Source organism: Truncatella angustata (genome assembly GCF_020726525.1).
Source record: "Truncatella angustata strain MPI-SDFR-AT-0073 chromosome Unknown BKA67scaffold_8, whole genome shotgun sequence".
Lineage (NCBI taxonomy): Eukaryota > Fungi > Ascomycota > Sordariomycetes > Amphisphaeriales > Sporocadaceae > Truncatella > Truncatella angustata.
This window is the reverse complement of record NW_025763388.1, coordinates 2552054-2565260: the sequence shown is the minus strand read 5'-3', so window position 1 is coordinate 2565260 and position 13207 is coordinate 2552054. Positions and strand designations below refer to the sequence as shown.

At 46.0% G+C, this 13207-nt stretch overlaps 3 protein-coding genes across 3 annotated transcripts; 1 reads left to right on the top strand and 2 right to left on the bottom strand.

The window, feature by feature from the left end:
* Positions 1-886: 886 nt before the first annotated feature.
* BKA67DRAFT_683434 (uncharacterized protein) lies at positions 887-2414 on the bottom strand (the record flags this gene model as incomplete). Its single annotated transcript, XM_046108969.1, has 2 exons — positions 887-2304; positions 2347-2414. 2 exons carry the CDS (start codon positions 2412-2414, stop codon positions 999-1001), a joined length of 1374 nt encoding a protein of 457 aa, XP_045954614.1. The 3' UTR covers positions 887-998.
* A 6173-nt stretch (positions 2415-8587) lies between these two features.
* On the bottom strand, positions 8588-8826 carry BKA67DRAFT_579523 (uncharacterized protein; the record flags this gene model as incomplete). Its single annotated transcript, XM_046103773.1, has 1 exon — positions 8588-8826. A coding segment is annotated over exon 1 (168 nt), but the record flags the coding sequence as incomplete, so codon positions are not given.
* Positions 8827-12230: 3404 nt separating this feature from the next.
* On the top strand, positions 12231-13086 carry BKA67DRAFT_406145 (uncharacterized protein). Its single transcript, XM_046096721.1, has 2 exons — positions 12231-12427; positions 12480-13086. Exons 1-2 carry the CDS (start codon positions 12289-12291, stop codon positions 12884-12886), a joined length of 546 nt encoding a protein of 181 aa, XP_045954612.1. The 5' UTR covers positions 12231-12288; the 3' UTR covers positions 12887-13086.
* Positions 13087-13207: the final 121 nt, after the last annotated feature.

Here is a 13207-nt window from a genome sequence, read left to right as displayed (position 1 = left end):
AACACGCGGTACGACACACGCACTGCCGAAGGGAAACTCAACACACAACACCTTCTACACAGCGCGCTTCATAATGTGTAAGGAACAATATCAGCGTTGGACCGGGTGCGACTGCTGGGGCTTTCAGAAGATCGACGTCTGTCCAGAACTCCTCAAAACATGTTTTGGGCCAAGCGGCGACAAGGACAAGCAGGGTGTGTACGCCCAATGAAAACCCTCCATTCAGTCTATACATCTTCATTGATACAGACCTCAGACACAACCCCAAGGGAGTTGGTAAATAACCATGACTGCCCATTGCATCGAATCAATTGGAATTGACCGCTAACTGGTAGAGCTTTACAGTGATACAGTGGAACGATGGCATGTGCTCTGAATGCTGGGATCGCCTTATGATGGAAGCAGAGGAGCAAGCAGAGAAGGACCGCCAAGCTGATGGAGAATCTGAGAGGTTGGCCGCGGCATCCGCCTCTTCCGGGACGTACTCTTACAGTAGTTCCTATACCCAAAGATCATCATGAATTCGGCCGGGCTTTGGTCGAGGAACGCAGCCACCGCGCTCTGAGTATGCGCCAGCCTAAGCGCGCCTCTCGTACGATTAACGTCTCGACTACATACTCCACGGACTTTGTGCGTGGTGCGCGTCCGCCATGTGGTTGCATCCATGTATGGAGTGCAGACCCTCCGAGTCAACAAATCAATCAATCAATCAATCCCAGCAAAGCCGAAAATGGTAGCTCATCAACTGTCCGTGTCGAACTCCAATTACAATAATTCAATCCTTTTTTCTACTTTATTCTTTTTCTTGAACTATCTCTGAGCCTATCTCAGTGTCCATGTACACTTCCCTGGTAGATATAATCAGGCATTGACATGTCTATAGCTCGGACGCAAGATCGGTACGCTTGTTCCTATCATGCTGTCGCGCCTGTTCATCCGGGATGTCGACCCTTGGTAGTCTTCTTGGCTCTTTCAGTATTGCTTTTTCTTCGATGTGTTTAAGTAGTGTTATCACCATCTCCCGGGCTTGTCGAACTATTGCAAGTAGCTGGCGGCACCGATAGTCCAGCTTGGTCAAGGGAAGCGCTTTCATCTCCGTCTGTCTCCGGCTGCTCCGATCCTTCTGTCTCTGAATTTCTTGCATCTCTTGCTCCTTCGCCGGGATCTGCCAGGTTCAGTGACATAACCCGTTGATGCAACGATGTGTCTCGCTGCACAACCTCAAGATTGAAGCCTGCCTCGGCCGGAATCGAATGTGCAAATTTTAGTTTTCGTCTTCCACGTATCGAATGTTCGCCATGGTCATCAGCCATGGACTTCACTTCTCCATCAGACTCCTCCGATATGGTCTCTAGAGCAGTGTATGAAGGCTGGGACGAGGATCTTAACCTTCTTAGCTGCATTTCGATGAAGTCATTGGCGCGAGCAGGATCAATGTCACCGGTCGACGTGCTGTGAGGGTCGGACTGTCCATCTCGAGTATTGCCTACTTTAGCTTTGCAGGACATCTTATTTTGCGAGACTTCTCGGCTCCCATCGCGAGCATCTACCTCCACAGAAGAATTAGTTGACTTGCTTCTCGACCGATCTATTCCCGGAGTATAAGGTTGGGCGCATTCGTAGCTATACGCTTCCTCGGGCCACAATTGTTCTTCTCCTGAGGACGAGGATGATGACGGGCTTGAGGATAAAGTACCGGGTGGGATATCACGGCTCGTTTCTGCCCCATAATCAGGTATTTGCGAAGCTTGTCGCTCTTCTACTCGGTATAACTCTATTGTGCTATGGTCTTCGACTGCTTTACCGGTTATGGTTTTCCGAGGCTTTCCGGAACCGTCAGGGATTGTGTCTGGATTCATAGCTTGCGTAGGTGTGTTTTCAACAGCATCAATATGCTTTCCGCTTCGTTCCCTGTTCTTCAGGTAATATGGCGCTTTAAGTACTCGCGGTTTCTTCCTCGAAGTCTGATTCTCAGTTACCTCTATCTGAGGAGCTGTTTCCATAAGCGAAGATTCACACATACCAGTACTCGAGGCTCGACCATTATTGACCGTATACATCTCTTGTGATTCATTATTAATGCTGTCACTATGCATGCCAGTCTGCTCTTTGTCTGGGAGTATCTTACGCAGTGACTGCACCGCCCTGATGAACCTGAACTCTTGGCTCTCTAGTGTTGTCTTTCTGTTGGGTTCGTCGATGTGATTCATCACATTGCCGGCGGATTTCAGGAACGTCTTGTTTTTTCGGGGTGTCGTTGGGCAAGAGGTGCTGCTTCTCGTAATCCAGACCACAACCCTGATCCTGAACGATTGGCTTACGAGTGAATTCCGACACTCCACCTACACCTCCATGACTTCTAGGTGGGTTGAGGTCGTCTGATTCCTTGTTGTTGGAGTCAGTCGTTGTGACATTGTACGGTCCATTTACAGACGAACGTTTACACCGTTTACACCGTTTACAACAGATTTTGTGAAGAGAGTTGCGGGTGGAAAATTATTAACTCAGCTTGGTCTCACTAAGTGGCCCCGTTAACTTTTCGTATGCTTGCTCATGTCCAAATAAACTGAGCTGGTTTCTGGCTCAGAAGCTCCATTCCGATTTGGTGGTTCAAAGGGCCACTGGTTGCAACTCAACAAGATGGTAGCATTGCAGTACTGCTTGTCACTTATGAACTTATGCCACACTCTCCTCGATCCTTTTAATTGTTCTCGTAATACCAATATTAATACGGCCGGTGGTAAGAGTTGCATTGTGCGAAGATAAGATTGGGCTCATTTGCCGGTATGCTATGTATGCACGCAAGTTTCCATGCTCCACTCTACATCATGTATTCACCAAAGACATAACAGGCATTCGCTGGGACGAATGCATTCACAACGAGCAGTTCGCAAGAACACAAAACTTTATTTTCTTTAATCTCAGATTGACTTGGCTTGGCCTGCAATTCACAAGAGATGTGCGTATTGTGGCCTATATACACTTCACGTAGGCCCTTTGACGGATGTATGAATGAAAATAAAGTAAAATTGAAAACAAGCTTATTGAGATTGATATATGAAACAGTAGACTTACAAAGCATTTATATACGTTTGAACACTTTATTTTTCTCTATCCTCTACTAAATTCAGCTGCGGTATGAATCATGCCCCGAACTCCCTTCCGGAGACTGTGAGCTGGAAGTTCCGCGATCACGTCCATCGCCTTAACCAGGACGATATGAATCTACTAATATAAGCCGATGCCTCTTTCTCTGGCTAACGCGAAACATTATTATGTTCCGCCCAGTAGGAGGACTGGCTGGTCATCTATTCCTGCGGCGAACTCTTGTAAACCCAGTTGGCCGAGAGTGATTAGAGTACCCACGTCGGGGCGCATCGCGCCCCTGACTTTGCATCTTTCCAGAAGGCTTGTGCTTCTTGTTTGGGGTGGCCTGCCGATTGTGCTGTGCAGCTTACTGGTGATAGTGTCGATCTCCTTGATACCTGTCGGCACAAGATTCCTCTTTTCCAGCGGGACCTTGTCGCGAGGTCATCCAAGGGTACTTTAAGTCAGCCAAGCCTGGCACTAACTAACCCCAAGTACCATCGTTATTGGCATTCCTTGATTGCAGAGCATCTTCAAACAATATACGTTATACGCGGGAGAATCTACATTCTGCCAAATTTTGGCATGCGCAATTCATCGCACTACACTCGTGCCTCCGCTCTGAAAACAAATAGCCAGCCAACTTAGTATTTCGAAGGAGAGGGAAGCACTTATTAAGTACAAGGCTGCGGTCGTTTAAATGGGCATACAAGTTATGCCTAATGATTTTCGACTTGAAAGTCATGCTAATTGTTCACTGTCAATGTCAGATGCACGATGCCTGCAGAGTATCAAACAATTCTCTGTGCGCAATTGTCCATTCATAACTCACTAAGCAATCCTGGCCGGGCAGCGTTAACGATAACATAAATCTCAAAATTCAGCAGATACTCGAAGATACAGCTGCGTGTTTGAAGACAAGCTCGTTGATAATACTGTAGTATCACAGTCAATGAGCATTTATTCGAATAGTGCATGTCATGGACGCTATCACAGATGGCGGTCCATCTATCAAATCTGATGGGGATCGCAGCAGCCCTACGATGCCACTCATGCGCTAGCATTGCTCAAACCAGCTTCTTGCAAGCCACGGAAACTGTCGAATCGGATCGAAAGCGAACACTATCGAGATGCAATTCGTCGATTTATATCAGGGTCGCTTCCCTAGCGAGTTTCATTATGGCGATGACTCTTTTGGTCAAAGAGAACCCCAAGATGTGGATGATGAAATCCAACTAGAACTGCTTTCCGAAGGCATACCCAATCCATTCGATTTATATGATGAGTTTCTTGGCTATGATACTAGGAGCGTGACACTACAAGTCTTCTCCCTCTTGTAACGTTAGCTGATTAGAGCGAGGACTACATCTATAGCGCAAAACTGCCGGGTCAGACACGGAACCAACCCACAATTGTGCCACGTCGGCTGTTATTGACCGCCACGGTACACGGCCCGTCACTCTACAACCAAAACATATCTTCATGCAAAATTGCAAAAGAGTCGAGGACAACTCTTAATAGAGAGAAGGATAATTGTCATGAGGTGGCGATAAAATAAGCTTGGAAACTCCCATTCTACGTCATCGATAGCTACCGCCCATTGCTGGTAATATTCAGGGTTTCCGCTCCCATTACACTCTTGCTTCTGACAAGATTCAGTCTGAACAGTAATACTCCCTTATCTTTTGGTTATACCTGACTCCGACAAAAAATATCGTGACAAGCGTTAAGACAGTTCGCAGCCGACTAGCGGCCTTAGCAAGTGCTCGAGTGCTTCCGTAACATCGCATATTCGAGCGAATAGAACGCGTACTGTAGTGGATCGTCTTGGCGATTTCCTTGTTAGTTGGTTCATTACTTAGAATTGTATCACGTATCAGGTATCTATTGATGTTTTAATCTCGCCTCAAGTTCGGGACCATGGTGTTCTATTGCTAGTAGGACAGAGTAATCAGTAACTAACCTAAGATGGGATTAGGTTTCTTCAAGCCTGTGACTAGCCTGTTTTATAGCGGCCAGAGGTGTCTAATGACGGCAAATAGTGGGGAGAAACTTGAACGGGGGTGGATTCTTTATAATACAAGCTTAAATCAAGACAATTTGCAAACATAAAACCCACGGCTGATTAACAACGCAACCACGCATCATCAGAGGCACTCTAGAGCTTGATGCGCCTTACGATACAAGGCACATTGATTGTTTCTGAGCCGATCAACCATGGCACGCGCTAAAATGTGCAATAATTCAGCTGCGCCATCAGGCTGTGCCACCACACTTCTTCGGCGAGACCACTCAAAACCGTCGACGATCCCCACGACATCCATTTTCACTTTCTCTCCTAGTCGTCCCATCTTTCATCAAGTTTTGACGATCAAAACGCGGAAATGAGTTTTGGATTCAGTGTCGGCGATTTCCTTGCGGTCATCGAATTGGCCAACAGGGTTCGGAAAGACTTCGCAGGCGCCCCAGATCAATTCCAGCAAATAACTCATGAGTACGCTTTTATGGGTCTGCTCCCAATTCCGTGCTAATATCATCTCGTCTCTAGAATCAGAAGCCTAACGATCGTGCTTCAAGATGTCGATAATTTTGTTGCCAGCAATGATCTTCCCGACACGAAGGAAAGTGACCTTTACGAGATCATTGGCAACTGTCGACGCGTCCTCGAAGACCTGCAGTATATAGTAGACCGAAACTCCAGCTTGGAACAACAAGACAGTGTGAGAAAGCGTGTCAAGAGGGTATGGAAGCGTTTCAAATGGGATCCGGACGAAATTCGTGACCTTAGAAATCGAATTACTTCAAATATCACAGTGCTTGACGCCTTTACCGCAAGTTATACCAGGGATAATGTCATCAAGTTGGTAGTTCGACAAGACCGACAGGAACACCAAGAGATCCTCGACTGGCTGACGCCCATCGATACTGCTGCACAACAGGCAGACTTTATCCGCCGACGACAACCAGGAACAGGTCAATGGCTGATCGAATCTCCCGAATATAGCAAATGGAAAGCGGCAAAAGGAGAGGTCTTGTTTTGCCATGGTATGCCGGGAGCCGGCAAAACCATCCTGTCGTCGATCGTGGTGGACGACTTGCAAGAATGGCAGGCTGTCGAAGATGTTGGTGTCTGTCATTTTTATTGCAATTTTCAACGTCATGACGAGCAGCAACTTGGAAACATCGTTTTGAGCTTCCTCAAGCAGCTAGCGCAGGTTGTTGCTACTATGCCCGCTTGCCTCAAGGCTCTCTTTGATAAACATCAGGCAAGACAAAGCCGGCCGAGCCTGGAAGAAACAGTCAAGGTCCTACATTCCATAGCTGGATTATTCTCGAAAGTCTTTTGTGTTGTCGATGCACTTGATGAATGCAAAACAGTGGATGGATGCCAGCGACAACTCATAACACAATTGATCGACCTTAGTACATCCACCGGGGCCAATGTACTAGTAACTTCCCGTCCAGTGCCTCAAATCATGGAAAGGTTTGGGAACTCCGTCTTCCTTGAAGTCCTTGCCATTCCAAGTGACATTCGGAAGTACGTAGAAGGAAATATACAAGACCTTCCGGATTTCGTCAGCGGAGAACCAAGTCTAGTAGGCGAAATTACTAATGAAATCGTCAAAGCGACTGATGGAATGTATGTATAGACTCTTTCATTCATCGTAAACAGTAATTAACAAGTATAGGTTCCTATTAGCAAAACTCCACCTCGACTCTTTAATAGGAAAGAGATCAATAAAGGATCTTCGAAAGACTTTAAAATCCTTAACAAGAGGAAACGACGTATATACTAAAGCGTATACCAACACTATGTTACAAATTTGCGGACAAGTTATACCACAAAAAGAACTTGCGATCCAAGCTTTAATTTGGATTGTTTATGCAAAAAGAGCATTATCAATAACTGAACTCCGGCATGCTCTCGGAGTAGAAGTTGGCGAGACTAAATTTGATAAAGATAACATTCCAGATCTCCATGACACGATTTCTGCTTGTTGTGGATTGGTTACTATTGACAAAGCAAGCGATGTTGTTCGACTAGTCCATTATACGACTCAAGAATTCTTCGAAAGGCAGGGGGCTTTTTATCTTCCTAATGCATACACGGAAATCGCTAACACGTGTATTACGTATCTTTCATTCGATGTTTTTGGCATTAGTCCATGCGAAGAAGTGCGAGACTTCAAGCAAAGGCTGACTCGGTTCCCTCTTTACGATTATGCTAGTCGTTTCTGGGGCTTTTATGCGAAAGACTTGGCAAAGGCTGAATTCGCCCGGCCTTTCCTTGATCTGCCAAGCCAAGTAGAAGGATCGAACCAAGCTCTGCTTTTTCCTAAGAGATGGTGGAACAACTTCAAGCAAGCTCCATCTCAAGTAACTGCACTTCACTTGGTTGCCTATTTTGGCTTAACCAAAAGCGTAGACATAAAGATGTTACAAAAGTTCAGTATAGATGCTCGGGATAGCCATCATCGGACACCGCTGTCGTGGGCTGCTGAGAATGGCCACGAAGATATTGTGCGCTTGCTTATCGAGAAGAATGCTCAGTTCAATTTTGCAGATGAATACGGCCGGACGCCGCTATCGTGGGCTGCTGAGAATGGCCACGAAGATATTGCGCGCTTGCTTATCGAGAAGAATGCTCAGTTCGATTTTGCAGATAAATACGGCCGGACGCCGCTGTCGTGGGCTGCTGAGAATGGCCATGAAGATATTGTGCGCCTGCTTGTCGAGAAGAATGCTCAGTTAGATCTTACAGATCCAGACGGCCGGACGCCGCTGTCGTGGGCTGCTGAGAATGGCCATGAAGATATTGTGCGCTTGCTTGTCGAGAAGAATGCTCAGTTCGATTTTGCAGATAAATACAGCCGGACGCCGCTATGGTGGGCTGCTGAGAATGGCCATGAAGATATTGTGCGCTTGCTTATCGAGAAGAATGCTCAGTTCGATTTTGCAGATAAATACAGCCGGACGCCGCTATCGTGGGCTGCTGAGAATGGCCATGAAGATATTGTGCGCCTGCTTGTCGAGAAGAATGCTCAACTAGATCTTACAGATCCAGACGGCCGGACGCCGCTATGGTGGGCTGCTGAGAATGGCCATGAAGATATTGTGCGCTTGCTTATCGAGAAGAATGCTCAGTTCGATTTTGCAGATGAATACGGCCGGACGCCGCTATGGTGGGCTGCTACGAATGGCCATGAAGATATTGTGCGCTTGCTTGTTGAGAAGAATGCTCGGTTCGATTTTGCAGATAATTACGGCCGGACGCCTCTGTCGTGGGCTACTAAGAGGGGCCATGAAGATATTGTGCGCCTGCTTGTCGAGAAAAATGCTCAGTTCGATCTTACAGATCCAGACGGCCGGACGCCGCTGTCGTGGGCTGCTGAGAATGGCCATGAAGATATTGTGCGCCTGCTTGTCGAGAAGAATGCTCAGTTAGATCTTACAGATCCAGACGGCCGGACGCCGCTATCGTGGGCTGCTGAGAATGGCCATGAAGATATTGTGCGCTTGCTTGTCGAGAAGAATGCTCGGTTCGATTTTGCAGATAAACACGGCCGGACGCCGCTGTGGTGGGCTGCTAAGAGGGGCCACGAAGACATTGTGCGCCTGCTTGTCGAGAAGAATGCTCGGTTCGATTTTGCAGATAAACACGGCCGGACGCCGCTGTGGTGGGCTGCTAAGAGGGGCCACGAAGACATTGTGCGCCTGCTTGTCGAGAAGAATGCTCAGCTCGATTTTGCAGATAATTACGGCCGGACGCCGCTGTGGTGGGCTGCTAGGAGGGGCCACAAAGATATTGTGCGCCTACTTGTCGAGAAGAATGCTCGGTTCGATTTTGCAGATAAACACGGCCGGACACCACTATCATGGGCTATTGCGGATGGCCACAAAGACATTGTACGGCTGCTTTTGCAAAGTGGTACAAACATAAGTACCAATGAACCCAATAATGGTTTCATTCCACTATTCTAGGCAACAAAATATAGACATCAGCATGTTCTTGAGCTTTTTATTGACCAAGGAGCTTCTATGGGGATTATTGATGCGCATGGTTGCACGTTACTAACGCTGGCTGCCGAATTTGGCCATTAAAACATCGTTGTACTGCTACTCAACCATGGAGCTGATATTCCCATGGCCACAAATGCAGGCAAATCGGCTTTGCTTCTGGCTTCCGAATACGGCCATAAGGATGTTGCTAAAATACTCCTCAAGCGAAGCGCTGTAATCGATAGGAAAGACACCACCTATGGGCGGACCGTCGATTATCTGGGCAGTTCAAGAGGGTAAATATAAAGTCGTAGAGTTGCTGCTTGCTGTGGTGCCAATTGTCAAGCTACGGACACTTATGCCCGGTCTGCTTTAACCTACGTAGCGAAACTATGCAATGTTCAACCTCCGGACTCTTTGCTTGCGTAAAGTTGCCTCGATTCCAATAAAAGAGATCATTGGGGCTTAACAGCTATATTTTTTGCCGCTCGCTTCAGCCGTTTGTCAACTTTCATGAAGTTTGCAGATCTATCTGACGTCGACTTGCTACCAAAAGATTTGTTCAGACGGACACCCAACAGCAAAATCACGACTTTATCGCGAAGAACACAATGGAACGCACCCGGTCTTCGAACTCTAATCCATCAGCGTGCCAAATAGTAATGGGTCAATCGAAGATCTTCGGTGCTGATAACAAGGAGTGTACTATCTATTTGTGCAACGATTGCGCGGACGGTATTGTTAGGGATGTGCCAGGAATACGTGGGGGCTCGCTGTTTTATGAAATCTCATCTTCTTTCAGAGATTCAAGATTGAACATTGGATTCCCACTTATATCTTATGCAGCACGTATTTTATCTCTTCGCTTGATACATATATCAATAACATGATCATTAAATATTTGTGTATACTGCTCAAAACATGGGTCATACGTAGTGGTGACTAGTAGAGTATTGTACTTAGAAGTGTTTTATACGTGGCTGCTTGTAGTAGAGCTAAGACAAGGCCGTGTTGAGACACGTATTGGAACAGTATTTGATTATACAGTAGTAGATACCAGGAAACCAATGTACTGTGATTAGTATTGTTAGCGTAGCAAATACATCCTTAGTGGTCCAACTTTCGGCTTACACAGGTAGCATTTGATTGTGGTACAATGTAAGCCGGCTAAGGTAATTAGTGGCTAGCGCCAAACTAGACCGTCCGTGTAAAAAGACAAGAGAATATAGAGAAAGAGAGGAAGCCAATTTCCATTCTCTGTGTATACTTTCAAGTTGAATGAGTTTGAGTACAAGCAAAAGCGGCTAATATTTCAAGAAGAGAAAGTGGAGAATGTTGGCAATGTAAGCAAGGATGTGGACAATAGATCGAGAAAGAGCATAGGCGAAATATGAATAGACAAAAAAGGAACAAATCCGTGAAGTGTGATCTCTCGTAGTGGAATTCATCGTAACTCCATGTGGTCGTATGGAATTTCTCAGGTAATCGGAGCCATGCGGCAATTTATCATACGACACACTCGTCGCCCGATTCTCTTCAAGCATCCCAGTTGCATACTAATGTTCGTTTGCCAATTTAGACATAGCTTTCGAGTTTCGTCCACTCAGGCTGCTCGCGCCACGCAACGTATGGGTTCTCGGCGTCGTTCTTACGAACAGGAAGCGCTCCACGAGCCCACTTGACTTTTCAAAGCGATTGGATAAGACTTCCTTTTGAGTAGTTTTTTGTTTTTATTTTATTTTACGAACCTTTCGATATATATCATTCGCCGTTCCGCTACCAGACATTCTATGCGGACACATTGTCATAGTTGCGCTTATTCAGCTCCTTGAGTTCGACGAAGGTATCGTCTTGGGGCTCTGGTTCCTTGTCAATTTAGGTACTTCTCGAAACCGAACTCTCAAATTCGAAATATGCGTATGATTTCAAGATGATCAAATTGACGGAATTATATACTGGAAGTACTCTTTCGAGAGACAAAGCCATGACTGCTGCGATGTAGTTCGATACATTATATTCAAAATCCTCTCGGCTTGCGTAAGGAGACATAATCTTCTATTAGGTTACATGAAACAATGCATCATTGTCAAAGACAACATTTGAGCGAATATCATGAATATTGAACTTCGTAGCTTCAAAATCCTTGTCCGACTATTGATGAGAATCATAATTAGTCAAGCTACTTTAAACTTTAGCAACTATGCAAAACACCGGGCCTAAAGGTCGATGTAGCCAGCGCAAAAGGAAACATTGAAACAACAAGAAAGGTCCATTTAGGTAAAATCTTCAGCCAAAATGCAAGTTTCGAAGTTGTTACTTTGTTTATTTATGCGTCTACATTTTCTTTTTTTTTTCATTGCAGCCTTTGAATTGGAAGCAAGATAGAAGAAATAAACCTTTCTGCAGACAAATGATTGCTACCTCAATTGCTAAGCCACAACATTTGCAGTAGCACGTACAGGCTAGTCTGCACAATCAACATTATATGCTGTCCGTAGTCGGCGATGTCTTCGGGTATCGTACAAAGCCTCGAAACCAACCACCATTGTTGGATTGACACCTAGAGAGACATTCGGGTGTGCAGATTGTATCGTGAGGTGGTTCCCCCCCCCCCCCCCCCCCCCCCCCAAAAATCTGACATATTAAATGATTTGCTGTGGATCAACCGCAAGCGAAAACATAAGCGATCATTGCAATGAAAACCGCAGCAGAGCAACCAGTGGCAGGCTTGACTCCGCAGGGTTTTAGCATCAGTGATGAGATGAGTACTCTGAATAATGAACTCACGTTCTATTGAAATTGGTTGCCTACTTATTCGTTTTTTTCTTTTCCTTCCATTTCGTAACAACCATAATGATGGATCAATGTCCAAGCGATGATGAAGGTGACGTAGTTTATCTTCTCGCCTACTCCCGGTTCATATCGGAGATAAGCTGGGGGAGAATGATCATTATGAAGTAGCACACAAGCTTGGAGGACAATATTACTCTACTATCTGGCTATGCAGAGACTCAAAGAAGTCGAATTGGGTGGCCGTGAAGATTCTTACCGCCGAACTATCCGCTGACGAGGAGCTATACTCGGCATTTTGGAAGGCGATGTGCGGGGGTCTCAAGCGCCGAGATTGAAGCAGCTCATTTAAATGTGCCTCGAGCTGAATTTTGGATCGATGACCCCATTGGTCATCATCGTAGTTTAGTCATGCCTTTCTACGGTCGACCCGCATCGATACATGAGTGCAAGTTAAAGAATGAACTTATTTCTCGGCTCCTGGAAAGTCGATGCTATCAAGTACTACAGGCTACCGAGTTCCTCGCTAATAAAGGCTTATATCACAGCAGTACGATAATTCCTGGGTTTCATCATGAGATAACAGGCTGATTTGGAAGTAGCAATGATGGATGCCAACGTTCTGATCAAATTTCAGGATATAAGTTGTCTTACTAAAATGTTTTTATATACTTTAGAGCATCAGGATGGGCAATCTCTACTCACTCACCAGTATAACGGTGTGGAAACAGTGGTTTCGAAGGTTGAATTCCTACTGGGTCCCATACCGCCTTTTTACCGCGAACGATCGCGACGATTCTTGAGTCTACGGCATCATAAAAGGGGTTATGCTGAGAGTGCACAAGAAATCAGCCAAACGCTATTTGATATAGGAAAAGAGATGGACCCAGTGCTGGCTGAGGACCTTGGCTCGCCGACAGGTGGTATCAAGAGGTCCATCGAGCCAGACGAACGCCGAGTGCCTACCTCACACCGCCAAGACGTGACCCACGTTTGCCAAAACTCATAAGTACTATACCGATGAGATGAGGTAAGTAAGCCAGAAGCTAACTGAAGTATTCAAGGGGAGCTTACTTCTGAGATACCGTGTTAATACCACTGAGCACTCCCGAGAGACGTATTGGGATGATTTTCAGCCTAAAAGGTAAGCCAAAGGGAAACACTGCAGAGGAGCCTTAACAACGAGGGTTAAAGGCTTCAAAACGCGCTTGAAACAGGATCTGGTCACAGATTGGCCTGGTTTTCATGCTGGCCCAAGCCCTCACTGGCCAGCCGATAATCCACAGAAGGACTGGTCCGAGGATAGCTTGTGGGAAAACAATGTACGCCG

Bases quoted from the DNA above. Each gene is read 5' to 3' on its own strand.
- BKA67DRAFT_406145 (XM_046096721.1), top strand. From the start codon at position 12,289: ATGCCTTTCTACGGTCGACCCGCATCGATACATGAGTGCAAGTTAAAG. The intron at 12,428-12,479 runs GTACGATAATTC...ATTTGGAAGTAG, and splicing joins TAAAGGCTTATATCACAGCA to CAATGATGGATGCCAACGTT.